We start from the raw sequence: 22,630 nt of genomic DNA, 5'->3' as shown, positions 1-22,630 counted from the left end.
TTACAATGAAGCATGTGCCCCAGTGTAACTAGTTCTGTTTTCACACAGGGAAATCCAGGGGTGGCTGGGCTGTCAGGGCCGAAAGGAGACAAGGTGACACGGCAGATATTTTATTATGTCTAATGTGTATTTTTTTTAAATCATCATCTAATGTGTATTTAAAAACATGCACGACTATCTCTTATTGTGCTTCTCTGTCACTTTGTTATGCACAGCAATCTCCTACTGTCTCTGGTCCTATTGCTGCATTGCAGCTATCCCTGCACACTTCTTTTTAAGTATATTGCATGGTTATCTCTTACTCTGTAAAGCTGCAACACTATCTCTCATGCCCCCTTTAATTCTGTATTTGCAGGGGGGTCTCGGAGCTGAAGGGCCAGGTGGGGTACCGGTGAGTAAGATGCTGGAATCCGTGTTACACAGAACTGCACATAAACTTTCCTTAATAGTGATCATTATCATGATGTCGTGAATAGACAAAACGTGCCAAATGTTAACACCTTCAGAGGAGAGAGATAAGAACCTGTTCATTAAGCCCTGAACTTTGGGACATTCAGTATCTATTAGGTGGTGACACAGGTGACAAATTCCCATTATAGTGACACGTGCACACAGTCATCGAAAGTATCCATTGTGTCATCGCAGCTATCTCTCCATCCCACAGGGCGAGCGAGGGTGGATGGGGGGTCCAGGGCCAGCTGGACCAAAAGGAGAGAAGGTTGGTGAATGTCTAATTTCCTCTGTGTCCTGATTGTGAGGGTCTGTGTGGCTGGTGACCCTTCAGCCCTGTGTGTATTGATTGTGGCCTGTGTGTCTGTGGTTTGTGGTCCCTCAGCGTTGTGTTGTTGACCCTTGTAGGGGGAGACCTGCGGTTTTTGCCCAACGTTACCAGCCGAAGTGACGCAGCCTGAGACACTCATCGCTGTGCCGGGACACCCGGGAGAGAAGGGAGAGTCCGGGAAACCGGGGGTGGGACTGCCCGGCAAAACTGTGAGTAACATGTGCTACTGATGTGAGAGAGAAGTGAGGAAAAAAACAGGGAGAGATTGAGAAAAATGAGCGACAGAAAATAGTCTTATAGCGTGTGTATACACACACAGACATATATACACACACACCTACTGTATATTTTGAAAAGATGTCCGTCTGTTTACTCTGCATGTGGATACCTCTTAAGATATCATAACATTTTGCATAATGGTTCCTGAAATCAAGGATCAGGTTTTTTGTCTATGTTTGAATACAATTCACAAATGACTTCATATGTCACTTCACATATCACATCACAAATGATATGGTCCTAACACACAACCCTCAAGCTGCCACTTAATCTGGTCACTCTGAAAATCCAATTGGCAACATTAGCAAAAATACAGGAGCAGCCAAAGTTCTTCAAGAGTGCGAGATCATTGTTTGGGACGAGTACCATGTCCCACAAACACACATTAGCGGCTCTCGATCGAACACTTCAGGACCTCAGAGGCAGCGACACTATTATGGGTGGAGTTAGCAGGGGATTTTACATTAATAAACCAAAAAATTTAATTATCCATTTATAAATCTCAGTATTTTTTTGTTTCTTCTAATTCCCGAGCAATGTTGGATACTTTCATCTAGTGTGTGTATGTGTGTGTATTTAGTAAATGGAAGAAGCGCATGCTCCAAGGTACAGATGAATTTAATTAATACAGGTGATTAAAAAGTCAGAATCAGGATAAAAGTTTCATATATCAAGTTCTTAATAAAAAGTGATGAAGGTAATACTGTTACCACTTAGGATCCAGCTGAACAGTGGGAGGACTGTTTGTTACTGGACCTTTGTCCACTACATATTGGTATCCCTATACCCACCGGCTATTCAAGTTCTATTTGTGTGACTTTTGTATTCACACGGGAGCTGCAGCTGCTTGCTGCGTGGACATTTCAGCTGACAGCTTCAGAGACCCGCTAGTGCGGGATTCTTTATGTCACAGCTGATCGCTGCCTGGGAAATCCCCTTACCTGTCACATCATTGAGTGGAACATCCTACTTTCAGCAATTTGTTACCTCCAGTCACAGCTGTTTGTGGTGTGGGTGCCCCGGTCAGAACATTACAATGTCAGTGCGGAGAAGAGAGGCTATTACAGCTTTAGAGACCTGTATATGCTGGATTTCCCTAATTACAGCTGATCCCTGTTTGGGGATACTCCCTTCATCTGAGATGTCCTCACGGAGTGATACTCACACTTTCGGTGTTTTCTCTTGCCAAATCTGGCACATCTTTACGATATTTTCAAACATCACCAAGAGAGCCACTCACTGAGTGTTCATCCATCTCACTTAATTCGGATGCATCAGTAACATCAGAGTGTAGGCAACTACTGGAATGGTAACAAGTACTAAACACATGGGCAGGCTCAAAAATAAAAGGGTTCATGATGGCCGAACAATTAGTAATACAAATGTCCATACTTGAGTCCATGTGGGTCCAAGGAGGTACCTACAGTATTAATGTGCAGATATACAAAAGCTGATTAGGAGGTCCAGAGGCTCCTGGGTTCAAATAAAGATGGCAGTTGGAATGGAATCAGTGGTACGAGGGCTTGAGTGGTGTGGAGTTCTGTGATGTCACTAGTAACTCGTCCCACAAGTGACATCATCGCGGGATAGCTTGCGGCAGGGTGCGTTGTGTCTTTGAGGATCGATCACAGTCGTCAGCGGATCTGACCACAAAAAGGGGAGCAGGTGGGGAATGACCGTGTCACTGAGGGCCCATAGCTATGTAGTATACAAGTGCTATCTATAATAGAAAGGTGAAAGGCACGCATACCGACAATGGTTAACATAAGAAAATAATGCATTAAAAAATAAAGCAAGTGCATAAACCAACGTTGTACTCACTAGAGATGGGCGAAACAGTCCAAATCAGTTATCCAGAATTTCACGGTTCATTTCACCAAAATCCATCCCGCCCACTAAATCAGCCTGCGGATTGGATACTTAAAAATCCGGACAATTCGTTCAAATCCGTCAATGAATATAATCATGGCGGATCTTTATGAAGAGAGAGAGTAAAATATACAATTGATGTATTGAAATACATCGTAACCGTTGATGTGGTGGCACACGGCCGACATGGGATAATATTGATTGAGGAGTATTTCATCTATATGGACAGTATCTGCAAGGATTGTTGATACGTATTCAAACTATTTCTCTATCTTTTTTTTTTATGCTTCCTATTACCGTATCTGATTATGCCCTATTGGATATTATGCTTATGTATTTGATGATATAATGTAACATGCGTGTTTATCTATAAATCAGTGCTCGCCCGTGAAATAAAAAAAGAATGCCAGGCAAGACAGAGAGGCTTATTACAATCGTACAGCCGCTGGACTTGAAACTGCTCAACACCATGGTGATTATAGAAAATTCTTCAGACTGGACAAAATTACTGCTGGCAAATATTCAAACCCTGTCAGCCAATGACAAAAACGGACATAAAATTACGGACGTGGAAGCTAGACTAGATAGGTGGTGTGAACATTTTGAAGAGCTGCTTAATCGACCCCCTCCTATCGCAGGTGAAATTGAAAATCCGAATATACTTACTCATGGGCCATACAACATTTGCAACACCCCTCAAACCAGAATCGAAATCGCCACAGTCATCAATAAACTGAAGAACAACAAAGCCCCAGTTCTTCAAACCTGGTGGAGTTCATGTTATTGGCGCTATGGAAGATGTTCTCTCACTTATTTGGGAAAAAGAACGAATCCCAAAAGAATGGAAAACTGCGCTGCTGCTGCCCCTACACAAAAAAGGAGCAAGAAGTGATTGCAAAAATTACCGCGGAATCTCCTTGGTCAACCTGGTGTATAAGATACTTGAAGCCATAATACTAAATTGCATAGAAGACTGACGACAAAAGAACACGTGAAAATCAGGCCGGTTTTAGAGCAGGAAGAGGATGTATTGACCAAATTAGTGCCTTACGACAAGTATTAGAGCTGCAACAAGAGTTCAGGCAACCAACTTACATAGCCTTCCTAGACTTTACTGCCGCCTTTAATAGCGTTCATAGAGAAAGCTTGTGGAACTTACTAAGACTGGATGGAATACCTAATAAATTATGAAGCATAATTACAGCCCTTTACCTCCGCACATCCTGCAAAATTAAAGTCTATAATGAGGAAAGTCGTTAATTTACAATAAATTCCGGAGTTAGGCAAGGGGGCATTTTGTCAGCAACTTTATTCAACATTGGAATCGATGCCGTCCTGACAAAAGCATTGGATAATCAGCCGGGAGGTGTGATCGTCTATCCAAATAACTTTGTACTGACCGATTTAACATTTGCAGACGACATTGCTCTGATCGCAGACTCATTGGACTCGTTACAGGGCATGGTGGACCGAGTGACAAACGAGGCCCGTAAACTAGGCCTAGTTTTGAGCAGTAGTAAATCCAAACTTTTAATGTGCTGCAACCACCTAGTTGACCCAACGATCCACATTCAAAATGAGCCCATCGAGACCGTAGACCATTTTACCTACCTTGGCAGCAACATTACTGGAAATGGAGACATCAGAAATCAACGCTAGAATACAAAAGGCTACAATTGCGTGGGGCTCACTTAAGAAACTTTGGGCCAGTAAAGTCATACGCTTAAAGACAAAAGTCCGCATTTACAAAGCTGTTATTCTACCGACTTTATTATACGGTTGTGAAACCTGGCCGGTAAAGGTGACACACCAACATAAACTGGACTTATTCCAAAATCAGTGCCTGCGCCAACTAACCAAAACCAAATATACTGATAGGACGTCCAATGCTGAAATTCGACGAAAATGCGACCTTTCCGAAAATGTGTCGGCCATTATAGAACATAGACGGTGGCATTGGTTAGGCCACACATTGCGAATGCCGACACATAGAATTCCAAAAATAACCCTAATGGCTGAACCTGGTCCGACATGGAAACGACCGAAGGGTGGCGTTAGGCTTACAACATTGAGATACTTTAAGCGAAAAGCTGAGGACCTGGGTACAGTATGCGCCCTTTCAACCTTAGCCGAAGAACATTTAATGAAGACTGGTTGTACCATCTGGTGATGCTCAACGTAGCCTTTAGTTCCTCATGCTGCTCTGCAGGGATACACTGGGCACTCAGATGTTCCTGCAGCCCTTGTACTTCATTAGCAGCCTGAAGATGTTCTTCCTGCAGAGTCCGCTGCTTCTCCAACATTCAACTGTTTCTCCTGTGCCTCCTGTAGATGCGTAGACAGAACGTGCAGATAGCTCTGCAATATGTGCCCTGCTCCAGTGCTTCCTGTACTTCTAACTTTTCTTGTTCAAGTATTTTCTTCATTTTTCCTAGCTCGTGAAGCTTTTCATTCCTTTCACTGACCTGGTCAGTCAAATCTGAAATGTTCTCTTTCAGGCTTGTATTTTCTCTTTTTACAGTCTCTCAATTAATCGAGATCTTTTCATCTGCATGCTTCAATTCACCGACCTCTGACGTGAGAGCGTGTACCTCATGTCGTGAGAGTTCCAGCTCTGTGTTGAGGGTGTACACCTCTTTCTGGGAGACTTCCAGCTTTATGTTGAGACTATGGGCTGGAGTGGGTAGGACCTCGGTGGCCGGAACAGCGGGGAGCAGGCAAGGATTGTTGGGGTCACAAGCAGGGTTCGGTGGCAGGCAGCAAGCAGGATCGTCGTGGTCACAGGCAGGGTTCGGTGGTAGACAGCAAGCAGGATCGTCAAGGTCATAAGCAGGGTTCGGTGGCAGGCAGAATTGTCGTCGTCACAGGCAGGGTCAGCAACAGAAAGGAAGAAGCAGGGCAGGGAGCAGCTGAGACTAGGGAGCAGGAACAGGACTGGCACTTGGTAGCAGGAAACAGACTGGGGCAATCTAGTTCAATAGCAAGGGCCTTTAATATGAACAGGACTCAAAACAAGAATGTAAACAGATCAGGGCAGCGGAAGTCTGGACACAAAACAAAGGCAAGGGAGGAACAGGAAACTATAAGGACAGAGGACAGGAGCAACAAGAGGAGACAGACAGACAGACAGAGGAACCCCAGAGCAGACAGAAACCAGCAGCACACCCGGTGGACAGAGAAAGGAACTATGGCTAGGAGCAGGATGTCTAGGAGACCCTGGCACGGGCCTTCTTCTCCAAACGACGCTCTCTCATCTCCCAAGTTGCACTCCTCAAGTTGAGCTGTGAACAGAGACCTCTGTAATTCAACCTTCGCTTCTTTCTCTTTATTCAATCGTTCATGGAGGAGATCCCATTCATGTTTGGTAGGTTGCAGTGCATTTTCAGCGCGGCTCAAGGAATCGTCACTCTTTGGTTCCTGATCCCCTTCCCAAGTACTGCCACAACCAGATAGATGCACCTTCTGGGTACACAACCTCAGTATTAAACCCTCTGCTACCCCAGGGGTACTGTTGTGGCTGGGGCCCAGCCCCTGCTTCTGAGAAGCCTCTGAAGATTCCGCCATTCCGGGGGATTAATTCACCAGTCATTCTGGGCTGCAGAACATCTCAGCTCATTTTCTGAGACATGTTTTCCTGACATCACAGGGGCATCTTTAACCTTTTCTACAGCTTCCTGTGCAAGTAAACTACCAGCCTTCTTTTTCTTTCTCTTCCTCTTTACTTTGGTAGATTCTGATACATCAGCAGTACTGGACACACACTCATTGTTAATAACTTCTGTATTTATTGTGCCCCCACAACACGTTACTGGCTGCTGGCAATGCTCGGCTCGCTGAACCATGAATTTTGCATTGTATCAGAAGATTATAGAGGGGAATGTCAGGCCATCCATCAGTGAGCTGAAGCTGAAGGGAAAATGGGTCATGCAGCAAGACAATGATCCTAAATATACAAGCAGATCTACAAAAGAATGGCAGCAGAAGAAAAAATTCTGCGTTTTAGAATGGCTTAGTCAATGTCATGACCTAAACCCCATCAAAATGTTGTGTCAGGAAATTAAGTGAGCTGTCCATGCAAGGAAGCCCTCAACTGTCATTGAGTTGAAGCAGTTCCGTATGGAGGAATGGGCCAAAATTAATCAAAACCGATGTGAGAGACTGACCAGCAGTTACAGTAAATGCTTAGCTGAAGTCATTGCTGCTCAAGGGGGCGCCACCAGGTACTGAATCTAAAGGTTCACATACTTTTTCACAAGTGGATATTGAATGTTGAATCATTTGTGGATAAATAAATGTTGAAAATGTATCATGTTTTTGTGTCATTTGTTTAATCAGGTTATCTTTATCTATTACTAAGACTTAGATTAAGATCTAATAACATTTTAGGTTTGAAGTATCTGGTGGGAAAAAAAGGCGATAAAAAACCTCCACCATATATAGCCAATAAAGAATATCACTTGTGAGCACATTCACATGTCGTAGACAGGTCTGCAATCCTACCTTTTACCATTATCACCTAGCATACAGTGTTTTCACTGCAGCAAGGGATTCTGGGAAATGACATGCAAATGAGCACACGTGTCACCTTTTGCCTGAAAACCATATTTACATGGAACCCTTATAAGCAAATGCTCTGCTGTTCACACAGCTTTTAAGCATAGCATGGGATTAGATGCAAAGCCAGTCAAACCACTCACAGACAGCTGTTTCGACCTTGTGGGTCTCATCAGTGTGAGGTTGGTTTTACTGGCTTTGCCAACGGTGGAGGTTTTGTGACGCCTTTTTTACCCACCACAACTTAAAATGTGTATGGTTAAAATACCCAACCTTGAAAATTGCAAAGCAGGGTTGCAGACCTGTCTAAGACGTATATATATATATATATATATATATATATATATATATATATATTGTGTTTGTGTGTGTGTATAGATATATCTACATATGTGCATATTTATATATTTGTATGTTCAAGCCGGCGGGATAGAGGTACCATCGTTGCCACTGCACCGTACCCCACGTTTACAGAGGCCCCGCCCTGTCCTTCACGACACTTAAACTGATTGCCTGCGGAGAGCGCAGGGCCTCTAACTCTCTTACCTTCTTCGGCGGCATCTCCTGCCGGCATTGGCTCTCCTTCTGGCATCTCCCCCTGCATGATCCCATCATTATATCTCTGCAACAGGAAATAGTGTTGCGTTGCTATGACAACGGGAGGTCGGGACGCCACGTTGTCATGACAATGTGTTGCCTCGTGGTGCTGTGACATCATGTGACATCCTGTTGTCATGTCAATGCAACGCTATTGTACATCGCAGAGCCATAATGATAGCACCATGCAGGGGAAGATGCCAGGAGGACAGGAGACGTCTCCATATGATGCCGCCGGAGAAGGTAAGAGCTGAGGCCCCGCACATGTCCCTGCACCGAGCCCCACAAAGATCCCAGCCGACCCTGTGCATGTTTATCATCTGTCTGTAAATGTTAAAGGTGAGGGCACATTAGGGGAGCACGTTATATATTTTCGATTTAATGGATTGAGCAGCTGATATTACTTGTAAGATTTAACCTTACCCTTATGTGTGCTCTACCTCCAGGGCAAACAGGGGGATCCCGGAATGAAGGGGCACAAGGTAAGTGATGGGATAAGAACTGATTGAGCTAATAAGACACCGTGAGAGGATATGGAACTGTGATTACCTCTGATCTCAGAAGGCAGTTCCTGTGGTGTTACTGATGCGAGACGCTGTCCATGGTGCCGTTCTATTGTAACCCACTCTGTGTGCTTGTGATACAGGGGGACACTGGGAGTGATGGAGATCCTGGCATCCCTGGGGCAGCAGGAATAGCAGGGCTGTCCGGAGAGCCGGGTGTGAGAGGGCCCAGCGGATTCAAGGGTGAGAAGGTAAGAGTGTGATCCGGGCATCATGTTGGCAGCGCTGTTTTCTGCTCTGCACTGTAGGAGCGAAGGCAATAAGTGCCCTTCTCATGTGCCCTGTTGCAATAACAAATGGGTATGTTTGTCTGACTAGCAAAATTAAGTCACTTTTTTAGGCACTTTCACGTGTTGATTCACATGTTGACTTAAACATGTATTTTTTTTAAAGTGATCTACATGAGACTAATATTGTATAAAAGCTTTAAACACTTCTTTTATATCCCCCATTGCATTCATTGTAAGAGACCCCAACCTTTATTTTACAGTCGTTTTTCAGCACTGGAAGATTTAACATTAAAGGAGATTATGTATCAAACAGGCTGTATTAAAACCATGCATCAATACATTCATATTTATGCCCCCAATTAATATACAGTCCCTCTGTAAATTAATACGTAGTGTTTTTGTCTAATTAAGATTCTTTTTCATATTTCATGTATCCTACATGTGTGTTTTAATGAGATGACATTTCTGTATTAGTAGAAGATAATAGAAGCAGTAATAGAGAATAGGGATTGCAGGAGACCGACAAGTGCAGCATGTAATTCCTCCTGTTGTTACATATAAACCATATGTCCCTCCTAACGCTTGTAAATGTAACCGTACAGTATAATAGTCTTAATTGCTTTTCTGAGATAATCTAAAAACATCCTGTTTGGGGCCCTAACACCCCCCCCCCTCTCCACTCCTCTTATGTTCCTGGTGATAGGGGGATGCCTGTGACTCGTGTCCCACATCTGTGGAAGGACTCTCAGATGTAATTGGTGTCCCTGGAAAACCGGGAGCTAAAGGGGACCAGGGACCTGCGGGGATGGGACAGACGGGGAAGCCGGTGAGACAGACTCTAGAGTACAAACTTCCTGTGATTTGTCACTGTGTTCAGCTCTTTTTGACTGTTCTATATCTTTATTCAGGGTCAACCAGGACACCCAGGAGTTCAGGGGTTACCGGGACATAAGGGTACCCAGGTGAGTGAGAGGGCAAGATTTGCCTTCCTATAACCTTCATATTACTGATCTTTGCCCTCCTGGTGCCTCCTCCTTATCCCCCCATGCTAACACTCACGGAATCCATCACACCCTGTAGAATGAATGATACTGTTACTTAAAGAGGCAGTGCAAGGAGCTTTTTGTTTTAATATACGAAGCATTTGATTACACCTTTATTGAAAACGAATTACCTAAGCTGCAGATTGATTGGTTCTCCTGTGATCGATCAGGAATGATCCTGCTTCCCAGGGTTCAGTAAATGGCTTCCTTTCAGTTTCAAATCAATCCTTCAGTTAGTGTAACTCAGCAGCTACAATGCATCCTTATATTACGAAGGTAACTACGAAGGTAACAACAGCTAGTCTTACATTTTACAGCTCAAACTGCTGGAAATAATAGCAACAAATTTCACAAACAGGAAAGTTTTGCAAATATCTTACACTGCTGGGGAGGTGGGCTAAAACCTGCTACAGAAATCAAAAGATGCTCAGTATATTAAAACGCATTAAAAAATTGCAATAACAGTTGAATTTTAAAATAAAGAAAGTAAGTATTATCTTATACTACAGAACTGATTTTTAAAAAAAAAACACGTAGGATATTGCTTGGATTGCTCCTTTAAATGCAAGATCTAAGCATCTCTTGCATGCAGCCTTTCCCCTCTGTACTTGATGCACAGTTAACATAATAGTAGTCAGAAAGTGCACATTGTATCAATAGGAAGAAACATTGTTACCTCCCATGTATCACTGTATGATTTTCTAATGTCTGTGTGTCTGCAGGGGGAGCCAGGACCTACAGGGCAGGGGAAAATGGGACCACAGGTGAGTACAGGGGTGGGAGACCAAAATTAAAGATATTTCAGGATTTGGACAAAAAAATGAAATTTCACTGAACTAAAGTGGCATGGGAGAAGTCTGTGAGAGCCAGGGGTGTAGCTATAGCCCGGGAAGCCCGAGGAAATCCCGGGGCTCTCGCTCTTTGGGGGCTCACTTACTCCCTTCCCCCTTGTCGTTGGCCCATCTGTCTCTCTTCAGATATAATCCAACATAATGTAGATGAATCAGAGCACTACAGATCATCCAAAAAATTATTGTGCCAAATAGAAACACAACGTTTCAGCCTATAGCTGGCCTTTATCAAGTTAAAGTGGCATAATAAGTGATTACAATAGAGTCGTTTTATATAGTCCCATACAAATTAAAGAGTCCCAGCTGTGGTAAGTCCTCTGTCATCAGTCTGTGTCCTTGATGCTTCTCCTGGTCCAATAGAGCTGCTTGCTGTGTCTGGCGCACTTGGGGGCGTGTCCTCCATCCCGGATAACACCTCAGTGTTTCACCTACTCCTTTGCTGCGTCTTGCGTGCTTGGGGGCATGTCCTCCATCATGGGTGGCGCCACCTCAGTGCTTCCTCTGCTCCAATGCGACATCTCTTGGGTTGGGGGCGTATCCTCCATCCGGGATGACATGCTGTATGGGCGTGTCCAGTGTGACATCATTCCATTAGCGTCATGTTGCCTTGGAAACCTCTCCTAAAGCGTCTTGTATCTTCTGATTTGTGATCCCTGTTACACAGTTACATAGTAGATGAGGTTGAAAAAAGACATGTGTCCATCAAGTTCAACCTATGCTAAATTTAGACAACAGAGACTTTATCATATATCTATACTTACGTATTGATCCAGAGGAAGGCAAACAAAAGACCCCAGTGACATATCATTCAATGATGATGCTTGGTAACGCTCCGTCTCTCTATGTTCAGCTTCAAAATATATGTTTTTCTCCTTGTCTGTGTCATCTATTGCCAGTATGTAACACCACGTCAGCGGAAGAAAAAAGATGTTTAAGAAACAGAGAACTGACATCTCTTCCACCCTAACCATATACCAATGAAAGTGTAAATTCGTAATTTCAATAAATTAATTAAAAAATGGAATGATCCCTCCATCATCTCATTGTAGATTTGTTGGAGTAATATATTATTCCTTTTGACTGCTTGTCTTTATGTACATAGATATATTCTCCTGTTATTAAATAAAGACACTGACCTTTTGTATCTGAAGATTTAAGACAGCAGCATCAGATTTATACCTGTAAATAGAGACGTAGGGACCTTATAGATAATGTATCTACTTTCTAGAAGCAACCTAAAGACAAGTTGTCATTTAATCCCCTTGGGAAGGCTGTACCTAATGTGTAGATCCAGTACGCCTCCCTTTGTAGCAGGATTATATCCTGTCCAGTACCAGACATTGCTCTTTGTACTTGCTCAATCCCCATGACTTTAAGAGATGAGATTGGATGTTTGAACGTATTGCAATGCGTTATTAAAGCTGTCTCCTCTGCTGCATGGGTGATTTTACTCTTATGCTCAATAAACCTTGTTTTTAAGCATATGATTTGTTTTCCCTATGTAACATAGTCCACTGGAGCATTTGATCATATAAATAACACATGTGGTAATGCAAGTAATTCTGCTCTTTATTTTGTAGACTTTCCCACTTCTTGGGTGGTGGAACTGATTCCCTATGTTCAGGCTACTGTACACCAAACATCTGTGACATTTAAAGCATCCTTCTTTTGGAGTGCTTAAAAAATGAGGGACGGTATAATGTTCCCTTCTGTCAGCTTTAATAAGTACAGGTATGTCTTTAAAATGTTCCCCTCCTATAGGAGAATCTGGGTAAATTCATGCAGGTTTGCCCCAATCTCTCATCGGACTGTTCGATTTTCCAGTGACTCTGGATATTTTTTTTATATAATTTTGCTTGCAGTGGTGGACTTAGTTACAATGGTAATTCTTTCTGTGTCTTTAATTCTGTAGCGATCAGAGGCCGCTTAGTAAGAGCCTGCTTTACAGTAGATTTTTATGCCCTCTAGTAATCATGTTTTGACATCTGCCAATCTCTTTCTAATTGTAGCAGCCTATTTACAATCCGTAATGCCCTAATTTTCTGCGAATAGGGCAACATTTCTTTCAGTGTCTCTGGATGGAAACTTGTGGCAAAGAGTGTGGCATTTCTATCCGGAGGTTCACGATATAAGTCGCTGTGCAGCATACCATTTTCGTATCTTAAGAGTACATCTAAGAAAGAAATTTGTTTCTCACTCCAATTTTTGGTAAAGAGCACTTGCGTTGAGAATCCATCTAAATAGTCAAAAAATACTGTAAGTTCACTAGACGTACCCTCCCAGATAAAGAAGATATCGTCTATGTACCTGAAGTAAAATTTCATCTTCAGATAATAGGCTGTTTCATAAATATAAAGTTTCTCAAAGTCTGCCATATAAAGGTTTGCATATGAAGGAGCCACATTGCTCCCCATTGCCGTCCCCACAGTTTGCAAATAGAAGGTATTTTCAAATTTGAAGAAATTTTTATATAGCACAAAATTGAGTAATAACATTAAATAGTTCACAGGTGGATTCCCTTTGTGTGTCTCAGTCAATCTCTGTTTGATTACTTCCAGTCCTTCGTCATGTGGAATAATTGTGTACAAGTTAGTAACATCCATGGTCACTAATATGTCCGTCCTGTCTGTTGGCGTCACTTTTGCTTTTGTTAAAAAGTTAAATGTATCTTTGACATAGGATTTACCCTTAATTACAAGAGGTTGCAAAAAGGTATCAACATAGACTGCTAGTGGTTGGTTCATGGAGTTTGTTGCCTGGTGGGTTGAGGAGACTTTTGTGTATTTTTGGCAACAAATAGAACACAGGGCATCGTGGATTCTTCATGCTTAGAAAATCAGACTTAATCCAACCATTATTCAATCCAAATTCTATAATCCCCCTCACTTCTTTTTGGTATCCCAATGTGGGATCCTAAGTCAGTTTTGTGTAGCAATCAGTGTTTTCCAGTTGTCTAAGTGCTTCTGTTCTATATTGTGTATAGTTCAGAAGCACTAGTTCTATCCCTTTATCCAGTCTTTTAAAGATAACATCTTTATTATTTGAGAGGTTTTTTTAAGCAATATTTTTCTTCCAAAGTTAAGTTAAAACGTGTGTGTCGCTTTGTCTTGAAATACGTCATGATATTTTTTACCATTCCATTAAAGACACTTACAGCCGGATTCTTAAAAGGTGCTATAAATTTTGATTTCAGTTAACATGCTGTAGCGCTGTCAGGTTGTGCTTGTACCTGATGTTGCTGTCGCTGCTGCTTCTGTACTCCTTGAGATCTGTTAAAGAAAATTTATTTCAGATTAAGATTGTGTTCAAGTTTGAATAATTCCACCTCTAAATCAAAAGGGTTAGGTCTGGTAGTAGGAACAAAGGACGGTCCTTTTGATAAGAAAGATAATTCCTTTTTCGTTAACTGATAGTTCGACAAATTTATCACCAAGTTATTCATACTCATCATTGGCGTGAGCGTAGAACTGGGGGAGTCGGTGGGTTTTCGTTTGCTCCTCCTTGTCTCCTGTCCCGTTTCATTACTGTCGCCGCTTTTCCTAAAAAAAAAGCCTGGGGTTCGTTGGGTGGTACCCTCAGCCGATGAGCTGGCACCTGAATCACTCGTTGCCGCGTCCGGTCTTCTAAACGTACCCTTGGTGCGCAGTTTATATGTATTTCACCTTTCTACTTTAGTCCATTGATAAACAGAATTGTCTTTATAGTATGACTACTTTTTTTACATTTTATTTTTTTAAAGTGCAGTAGATATTCCTTAACTTTCTGCAGGCGTGTCATAAGATCCTCTAGTGATCAGTAATCTCTTTTGAAGTGTTTGCTCAATTACAATTTTGATTTTGAGAATCTCATGTCTTAACCTATGTTATTGACTACCAACCTCTTCAATCACTAATAAGATCAAATCTAGAGACACTCTGTTCAGAATTTTGCAAAAATTCTCACAAAAATCGGTGTTGTCATTCCCTATAGTTGGATGATTCCATATTCTGAATACCCTAGGAATTATTATTTTTTAAATAATTTTCCGTAAGGGTATTACCATGTGAAAAGAGCTCAATTTAGTTTCTTTTGAATCTTTCTAAATCCTAAATATGGTAAGTTGGTCTATCTGTGCCAAAGGCCTCTTCAGGAGTAGATTTAAATAGAATCCTGTTCATTTCTTCATTAAATATTTTAATTACAGCCTTATTAGTAACACCAAAGGAGAGATTAACTAAACCTTCCATGAATAAAAATAGGACCCCTTAAATCACAATTCAGTCATTTACTGGATAAAGGAACAGTGCAAAAATAATGCAGGATACCCTTAACTGCTGGGCATATATCAATTATTATCAATAATATATCAATATATATATTAGGGCCACTACTTGTCAATAGCCACTGGGCACCTATATTCACCAACTAAACAGTTGTGTATGGCGAGTGCTAGCTATTATCACAGGAATAGTCAATTGAAAAATAGGGCAAATGCTGCACACCAAAAAATGACAAATCTAGGATACTAATAACGGTGCTTCTGGTTCCATGGACAGCCTGCTAATAATCCGGAGTGAATCCTAAGTAATGTAGATGAATCAGAGCACTACGGATTTTCATCAAACAAAATGTATTGTGCCAAATAGAAACACAACATTTCGGCCTGTAGCTGGCCTTTATCAAGTGAAAGTGGCATAATAAGTGATTACATTAGAGTCCTTTATATAGTCCCATACAAATTAAAGAGTCCCAGCTGTGGTCAGTCCTCTTTCATTAGTCTGCATCCTTGATCTCCCCCTCATCACCATCAGATCTCCCCCTCATCACCATCAGATCTCCCCCTCGAACTCCCCCTCATCACCATCAGCTATCCTCCTTCATGCTTACCTGCAATAGAAACAGGCGGTGGGAGATGGTATTCGGTGGCGGCGGCAGCGGCGACATTGGGCCACGACGTTAAACAGAAGCCGGCAGAGGAATCAGCATTTGTTACACAGGCAGAACAGGACAGCCAGGGAGGTCTAACCTGGAAGTCTTTCTTACTTCCAGTGTCTGCTGCTAAAGCGCGCTCCACACCTCGTGCCGTCCTGCTCTGCCTGTTCAACAACTGCTGATTCCTCTACCGGCTTCTGTTTTACGCCGGGGCCCACCACCACCGACGCATACCATCTCTCCCCGCCTGTCTCTATTACAGGTAAGCATGGAGGAGGGAGAGCTGATGGTGATGAGAGGGAGATCTGATGAGGATGAGATCTGATGGTGATGAGGAGGAGAGCTGATGATGATGATGAGCGGGAGATCTGCTATGGTGATGAGGAGAGCTGATGGTGATGAGGGGAAATTTGATGATGATGATGATGATGATGATGAGGGGGAGATCTGATGGTGATGATGAGGGGGAGATCTAGTGATGATGAGGGAGAGAGCTGAGGAGGGGGTGAGATGATGATGAGGAGTATGAGGGGTGGAGATAAGGGGGAGAGATGGTGATGATGATGAGGGGGAGATGTGATGATGAGGGGGAGATCTGGTGATGATGAGGGAGAGAGCTGATGAGGAGGAGGAGGGAGAGAGCTAATGATGAGGAGGAGGGGGAGAGATGAGGAGGAGGAGAGATGATGAGGAGTATGAGGGGTGGAGATGAGGAGGGGGAGAGATGATGAGGGATAATTATGAGGATGGGGAGAGATGATGAGAGAGAGGATCAGGGAGAGGGAGAAAAAAATTGCAGTCATTGTTAAAATTAATGGGGCCCTGAAAATGTTTTTGCCTGGGGGCCGGCGCATGTCTAGCTATGCCACTGGTGAGACCCTTTTTGATTGGAATGTTAAGACTCCCTTCCAGTGAGCAAGACTCACCCATGACACTCCATACACTACACACCCGACACAATCGATCTCCACATATTGTGTCCCACAGTCCTGTCTGGTGGTGGAAAACCCTGGAACTCATCTCCAAACTGTTCTGTTTTTTTTTCAGGGGGAGACAGGGGAGCGTGGTCTGCCTGGGAATGGAGTGAGTATTCGTGCCACATTAACCCCTGCACTGCTGGGGAGGCTAGCTGAGCATTGCTCTCTGTAGCAATGAAAAAGGCTAAAATCATAACTTTTCTGCAGTCCATCTCTGTCTCTGTGCTGATTGATATGGGGTATGGAGCTTCATGAGATCCAGTGATGGTTCCTAACCTTGATCTCCATTATTGCAGGGTCCCCCAGGGCCACAAGGGCCCCCTGGAATGGGTCCCAAAGGTGAGAAGGTGAGTGCAAAGGGAGTGAGGGAGATGACCATCTGACTGATCCTTCCACGTTACAGGAGAGCAGGCTCTTTTTGCAATCACTGTGTGGTTAAAATATGTTTTTATAATGTATTTTCTTTCCCTATTTGGAAGTTCATCCATCCACATTCCTGTGGCACCCCTCACCCCCCCCCCCCCCCCCCATACTTTACTAAGTAGGAGAAAGCCCCTCTGCAAATCCCTGACGCCTTGGGATACAACAACATGGCAGATGGCATGCGATGAAGCTTTTATTCCATGCTGATGATGCCACTGCCCTTACTTGTGAGGGAGAAGCAATGAACAGTGAGGGTGAGACAAGAAGGGATTCTGGGAGAGGAAATATCAGTAGCTACAGAGTCTCCTTGATTCAGCAGCCAATCCTTATAACAAAAATGGTTTATAAATATATTGTGTTTAGACTTGATTTGGGCCTGGATTGCATAATTACAGGCGCTCTGGATGTGATGTGAATCTATACTCCCCCTTTGAAGTTTATTACAGAAGTGTCAAAGTGCTAATTGGAAATGCTTGCATGAAATAATAACAGGGCAATGAGATGCACATACCAAGGTAATTATTTGGGCAATTACACGATTATGACAGGAGCAGCTATATGTCAGAAGTATCAAAGTAACATGTATCTGACAGGAGCTATTATAGGACCAGTAACAGAAAAAGCTTCTTCTATAGGGCAACACTGGACAGAAGGGAGCTGCAGGAAACCCTGGACACGGTGTAATGGGACCCCCAGTGAGTTAAACTCATGTCTTATCATTGTGAGATCGATCTCCCTCAGGGCTTTGAATGCTGCTGCACCCCATACATCTTTACTAATCTCCTGCACCCCGTATATCTTTTCTCAGATCACCTGCGGCATTCTCCTGCACCTCTGTACTGTATATCTTCTCTCTAATCTCCTGCTGCACTCTCCTGCACCTCTGTATATCTTCTCCATGATCTCCTGCTGCACTCTCCTGCACCTCCGTATATCTTCTCTGATCTCCTGCTGCACTCTCCTGCACCTCTGTATATCTTCTCTCTGATCTCCTGCTGCACTCTCCTGCACCTCTGTATATCTTCTCCATGATCTCCTGCTGCACTCTCCTGCACCTCTGTATATCTTCTCTCTGATCTCCTGCTGCATTCTCCTGCACCTCTGTATATCTTCTCCATGATCTCCTGCACCTCCGTATATCTTCTCTCTAATCTCCTGCTGCACTCTCCTGCACCTCTGTATATCTTCTCTCTGATCTCCTGCTGCACTCTCCTGCACCTCTGTATATCTTCTCTCTGATCTCCTGCTGCACTCTCCTGCACCTCTGTATATCTTCTCTCTGATCTCCTGCTGCACTCTCCTGCACCTCTGTATATCTTCTCTCTGATCTCCTGCTGCACTCTCCTGCACCTCTGTATATCTTCTCTCTGATCTCCTGCTGCACTCTCCTGCACCTCGGTATATCTTCTCTCTGATCTCCTGCTGAATTCTCCTGAATCACTACTGGACTCTTGCACTCTGCCCCATTTGGCCATACCACATTCTCACCACTTGCCTGTCCTTCCTTTCTCCCTCAACCCTATCTCTGGATTGCTCTGCAGTGTTTTCCCCTCGTCCTATCTCAAAGTCTCACGTTAAAACACAAAATACTCATAACTCAACCAGGCGCTCACATTAAGTGACACCGTTTGCTGCTTGGATTGCTGTTTTTCTCTCTGCTGGATTGTCACCCATAGGTCATTGCATTGTCAGCCTGCTTACATTGTAAATCTTTTCTCAGGGACGTGACGGGTTACAGGGCAGAGCCGGGGTCCCAGGAAGTAACGGTGTGACGGTTAGTAACAGGGACAGTAATAGATCCGTCTTCTCCTCCCTCTTCCACACGCAGCTCACTAACATGTCTTCTCTGTCCCTACAGGGTGAGAAAGGAGACAAAGGTGGCAGTGTAAGTGTGTTAGTGTGCGTTTGTCTATAGGACAATATAGAGACAAATTAACAGACAATATGGAGATAAAGTGACATAGACAATATGAATACAAAAGGCCTATGTACCAAGATTATATATACATTGGTTTGGTGCTAAAAAGTAATACAAACCTTCATAAAGTGTGCATTGTATGTATGAAGACTGCATACATATGACGCCTAATTTGTTGTTTGAAATGATTTTTGACACGTCATATTGAATACCTAGTTGATAAAATGTTAATTAAAACAGAATTGTGTCTATTTGTTTTAAATTTAAAGCATTTTGAGACATTTCAGCTTAGTACGTAGGCGCACACAACCAATAGTTAAAATTAGATTTACGTCTCAAATTGTGCGCCACAAAACCCTTTTTGCAACGCTTAGAGCATAGGCCCTAAAGTAACACCAACAGTACGGACACAGGAGGGACCTACGATCAATGGGATTTGTGCGTCCTACTGCCGCGTGGCGGTGACACGGGCAGACATGGCCCATGCAGCCTGTCCCTCCCAATGCAGGGTGACCCAGTACCAGACAGCAAGGATCCATCCAGTCTTTTCACCCATAACTCCCTTGAGTGTTTAAGTTCTTGGTTTTGGTGCTCAGCTGTTTGCTTCATTACAGGGAGATCCTGGGGTTTGCTCCTGTCCTCCAGGACCTTGGATGGATCCCAACCTTTTAGGCGGACCTGTAAGTATCCCCCCCCCCCCCTTCCCCCTCCTTCAGCTCTCACGGTGCGTGTGGCTCTGTCCCCCTCTCTCTCTCACTGCTTCTCTTGGTGTTTCAGGGGGCTCCAGAGGGGTGGAATGGAGAACAGTGGCAATTGGGGATTCAGGTTGGTTTCATGCTTCAGCTTTCTTTTCATGCAGCTCTCTGCTTCCAGTGTTTCTCTCTCTTCTCCATACTTCTCTTACACCCCCCCCCTTTCCCTTACTTCTCTATGCCTATTCACCTCCTAAATGAAAATCTCAGGATTCCTCTCTTCCTGTCGCTGTCTTCTTACAATACATAGGCTTGTTTATCTTTGTATCTATCCTCTATTACTCTCTCACTTCCTCTCCATCACTCTCCCTCTCTCTCTCTAATATTCCCTATCACTTATTCTACCTTTAATCATTTCTCTCTCTCTCTTATTTTCCTCCACCTGTCTACCTATTTGAAACCTCCACATCCCTTCTTTATGACGTAAAAGATCTGTGTCCCTTTGTTTCAGGGACTGCCTGGCCCCCCGGGCCCTCCAGGACCACCAGGCTTACCCGGTCACCAGGTGAGCAGTGTTCTCATTTTTAAGGTGGAGAGTCGCATCATGAGCACCCCCTCACCACGCCTCCCCCCGTCACCTTATCTTCATAGAGTTAGAAGCCTGCTACTTGAGCCAATGAGGGGTGTGCCCTCAGGTGCCCCCACTGGGTAGATGGGCCCCCTTTCGCGCAGTTACAAACCAGAGGGAGTTATTTATTTAACATAAAACAGCACTGCGATGGTTTTCTTTGATAAATCAGGTGCTATTTTCTTGCTCTGTGTTTGCATCTGGTAGACCAGCCGAGTGCAAACTGGGGGGCGTGAGATTGTCTGCGGGAGGGCGCGGGGTTTTCAGAGGCCCCGCGCGTTTCCCGTAGGCACTTAAATTAAGTGTTTGGGAAGCAGCGAAGGCCTCTGGTAAACTGCACTTACCTTGGCTCAGACGGTTTCTGGAGACGCATCGCCATGGCAACACGGCATCAAATGATGCCGCAAGGTCATGTGACGTGACGTCATGACGCCCAGCCGCCGGAGCCGAGGTAAGGGGAGTTCGGGGGGCGAGCAGATAGGGGAACAGCCAGCAGGAGGGAGCAGGAAAAAAAGATTGCGCTCCCCTGTGGTAGACGTTGGTAAATAAGTGCGCCAGAGTATTTACGTGTAAGAAACAGCGTTGAGAGTTACATTGTATAATTCCTCTTCCTAGTACCACACGCACAGTGATCCGCAATACATTGCTCTGTGTGTTACAGGTACACTGCTTGCAACGCGTTGCGGGGTCTTCTGGTAAAGAAGGGTTTCACGCGAGTGATCACACTTCTCTCTTAGGCCTCTCGGCTTGATGCTGGGGGTCTCACGTTGAAGAGGTTGAGGGTGTCACTCTTGTAATAACGTGACTCCTGTGCTGTCTAGAAGTCACCGCAATGAGCACTCAGATTTCAGGGTTGGGCTCGGGGCTATAACCATGAACCGTACTGTGTCCAAGCCCATGAGCAATGAAAAGGGAATAATGAAAACTTTATTATTATAATAACATATAACTTTATTTCATATAGCACTTTTCTCCCAATGGGACTCAAAGCGCGTCACAATTACAGTACAGTGCGCAGTACATAGGAATGTTACAGGCGCATTCCCTGCCCAGATGAATTTGTTATCTATGATTTAAGTGCCTGAGGCACAGGGAGATAAAGTGAGTTGCCCAAGGAGCTGACACCAGGATTCGAACCGGGTTCCCCTGCTTCAAAATCAATATCATTGTTATCAGTCAGTGTATTTACTCACTGAGCTGGTTCTTCAGTCTGTTTGCCCTGCTACATACTGTATTGTTAATGGGATTTCCCATGTGAGATAAACGGCCTGTGAGTGAGGAGCTCACCTCACTGTCTGTGAGTAGCAGATACCATGTCCTCACACACACAGCATGGCCTAATGCGGCTTCAAATGGTTAGCTCCAGAGAACCTTGGCCAATTGCTGTTGTGGCCACCTGTAGGGGCATTACAGAAGGTATATCTGTAGTTATATAGTGCCATCCATGTACATAGCGCTTTGCAGCAGTAATACGCATGACATAAAAGAAGACAGGAAAAGGAGTCCCTGCCCTGAAGAGCTTACAATCTAAGTGGTAAGTGGGGAGAACTTAGAGAGAGTAGGAGGGCATAGGATTATGGTAAGTGCGCCTGCAACGGATCATGGTAAGTGCATACGAGATATATAGTATCAGCCAGCGTAGCTCACAAATGCTTAATTAAAGAGGTGTATTTCAATATGGACCTAAGATGGGGGAGAGAGAGGGTGCTAGTCAGATATTGAGGGGAAGGGCATTCGAGAGGTGTGGGGCAGTCAGTGAAAAAGGTTTTAGGCGGGAGAGGGCTTCAGATAAAAAAGGGGAAGACGGAAGACATCCTTGAGCAGGAATCAAGAGTCAGGCAGGTGTGTAGCGAGAAATTAGGGCTGAGATGTAAGGAGGGGCCAAGGAATGTATAGCCTTAAATGAGAGGAGAAGTTTGTAAGTAATATGGGATTTAACAGGAAGCCAGGAGAAGGATTTCAGCAGGAGAGACGCTGAGACAGATTTAGGAAAGAGTAAATTGATTTTAGCAGAAGAGTTTAGGACAGATTGGAGGTGAGACAGGTGGAAGGCAGGAAGGACAGTACTAGGTTACAATTGTCGAGATCTGACAGTATGTGGGACTGTGCTTGCGTTTTAGTATTAGAGCAACAGCAGAAAGGGCGTATGTTTGCAATGTTACAGAGGAAAAAATTACAGGTTTTAGCTACATTGTGAATGTGAGAGGAGAATGTGAGGGAGGAGTCAAATGTGACATCTAGGCACCATGCTTCTGATACTGGGTGTATGATAGTGCTGCCAATAGTAATGGAGAAGGGGGTAGTAGGGCCAGGC

General features: G+C 43.9%; 1 protein-coding gene and 1 long non-coding RNA gene across 12 annotated transcripts in view; one reads left to right on the top strand and one right to left on the bottom strand.

Moving 5' to 3' along the window:
• The window catches only part of COL16A1 (collagen type XVI alpha 1 chain), an 80,785-nt gene that overhangs the window by 37,621 nt on the left and 20,534 nt on the right, over nt 1–22,630 (top strand). For 9 of the 11 annotated variants that reach the window (XM_075604633.1, XM_075604632.1, XM_075604634.1 and 6 more), the window contains 17 exons: nt 49–93; nt 356–391; nt 665–718; nt 859–990; nt 8,527–8,562; nt 8,727–8,834; nt 9,577–9,699; nt 9,782–9,835; nt 10,639–10,680; nt 16,726–16,761; nt 16,952–17,002; nt 17,714–17,773; nt 18,799–18,852; nt 18,937–18,963; nt 19,611–19,676; nt 19,774–19,821; nt 20,200–20,253. In XM_075604633.1, coding sequence (XP_075460748.1) covers nt 49–93; nt 356–391; nt 665–718; nt 859–990; nt 8,527–8,562; nt 8,727–8,834; nt 9,577–9,699; nt 9,782–9,835; nt 10,639–10,680; nt 16,726–16,761; nt 16,952–17,002; nt 17,714–17,773; nt 18,799–18,852; nt 18,937–18,963; nt 19,611–19,676; nt 19,774–19,821; nt 20,200–20,253 — 1,026 coding nt within the window. The remainder of the gene's footprint in view (nt 1–48; nt 94–355; nt 392–664; nt 719–858; nt 991–8,526; nt 8,563–8,726; nt 8,835–9,576; nt 9,700–9,781; nt 9,836–10,638; nt 10,681–16,725; nt 16,762–16,951; nt 17,003–17,713; nt 17,774–18,798; nt 18,853–18,936; nt 18,964–19,610; nt 19,677–19,773; nt 19,822–20,199; nt 20,254–22,630) is intronic. The other 2 variants (XM_075604636.1, XM_075604635.1) reach the window with 1 other exon arrangement.
• Nucleotides 13,929–18,909, bottom strand: LOC142497184 (uncharacterized). The gene is made up of 2 exons (XR_012802195.1): nt 18,780–18,909; nt 13,929–14,036 (listed from the first exon to the last, which is right to left on the bottom strand). It is a non-coding gene; the product is annotated as an uncharacterized LOC142497184 (long non-coding RNA).

The sequence above is a fragment of the Ascaphus truei genome, chromosome 6 (assembly GCF_040206685.1).
Source record: "Ascaphus truei isolate aAscTru1 chromosome 6, aAscTru1.hap1, whole genome shotgun sequence".
Classification (NCBI taxonomy): domain Eukaryota; kingdom Metazoa; phylum Chordata; class Amphibia; order Anura; family Ascaphidae; genus Ascaphus; species Ascaphus truei.
The sequence above is the reverse complement of the archived record's forward strand: the minus strand, read 5'-3'. Positions and strand labels throughout refer to the sequence as shown.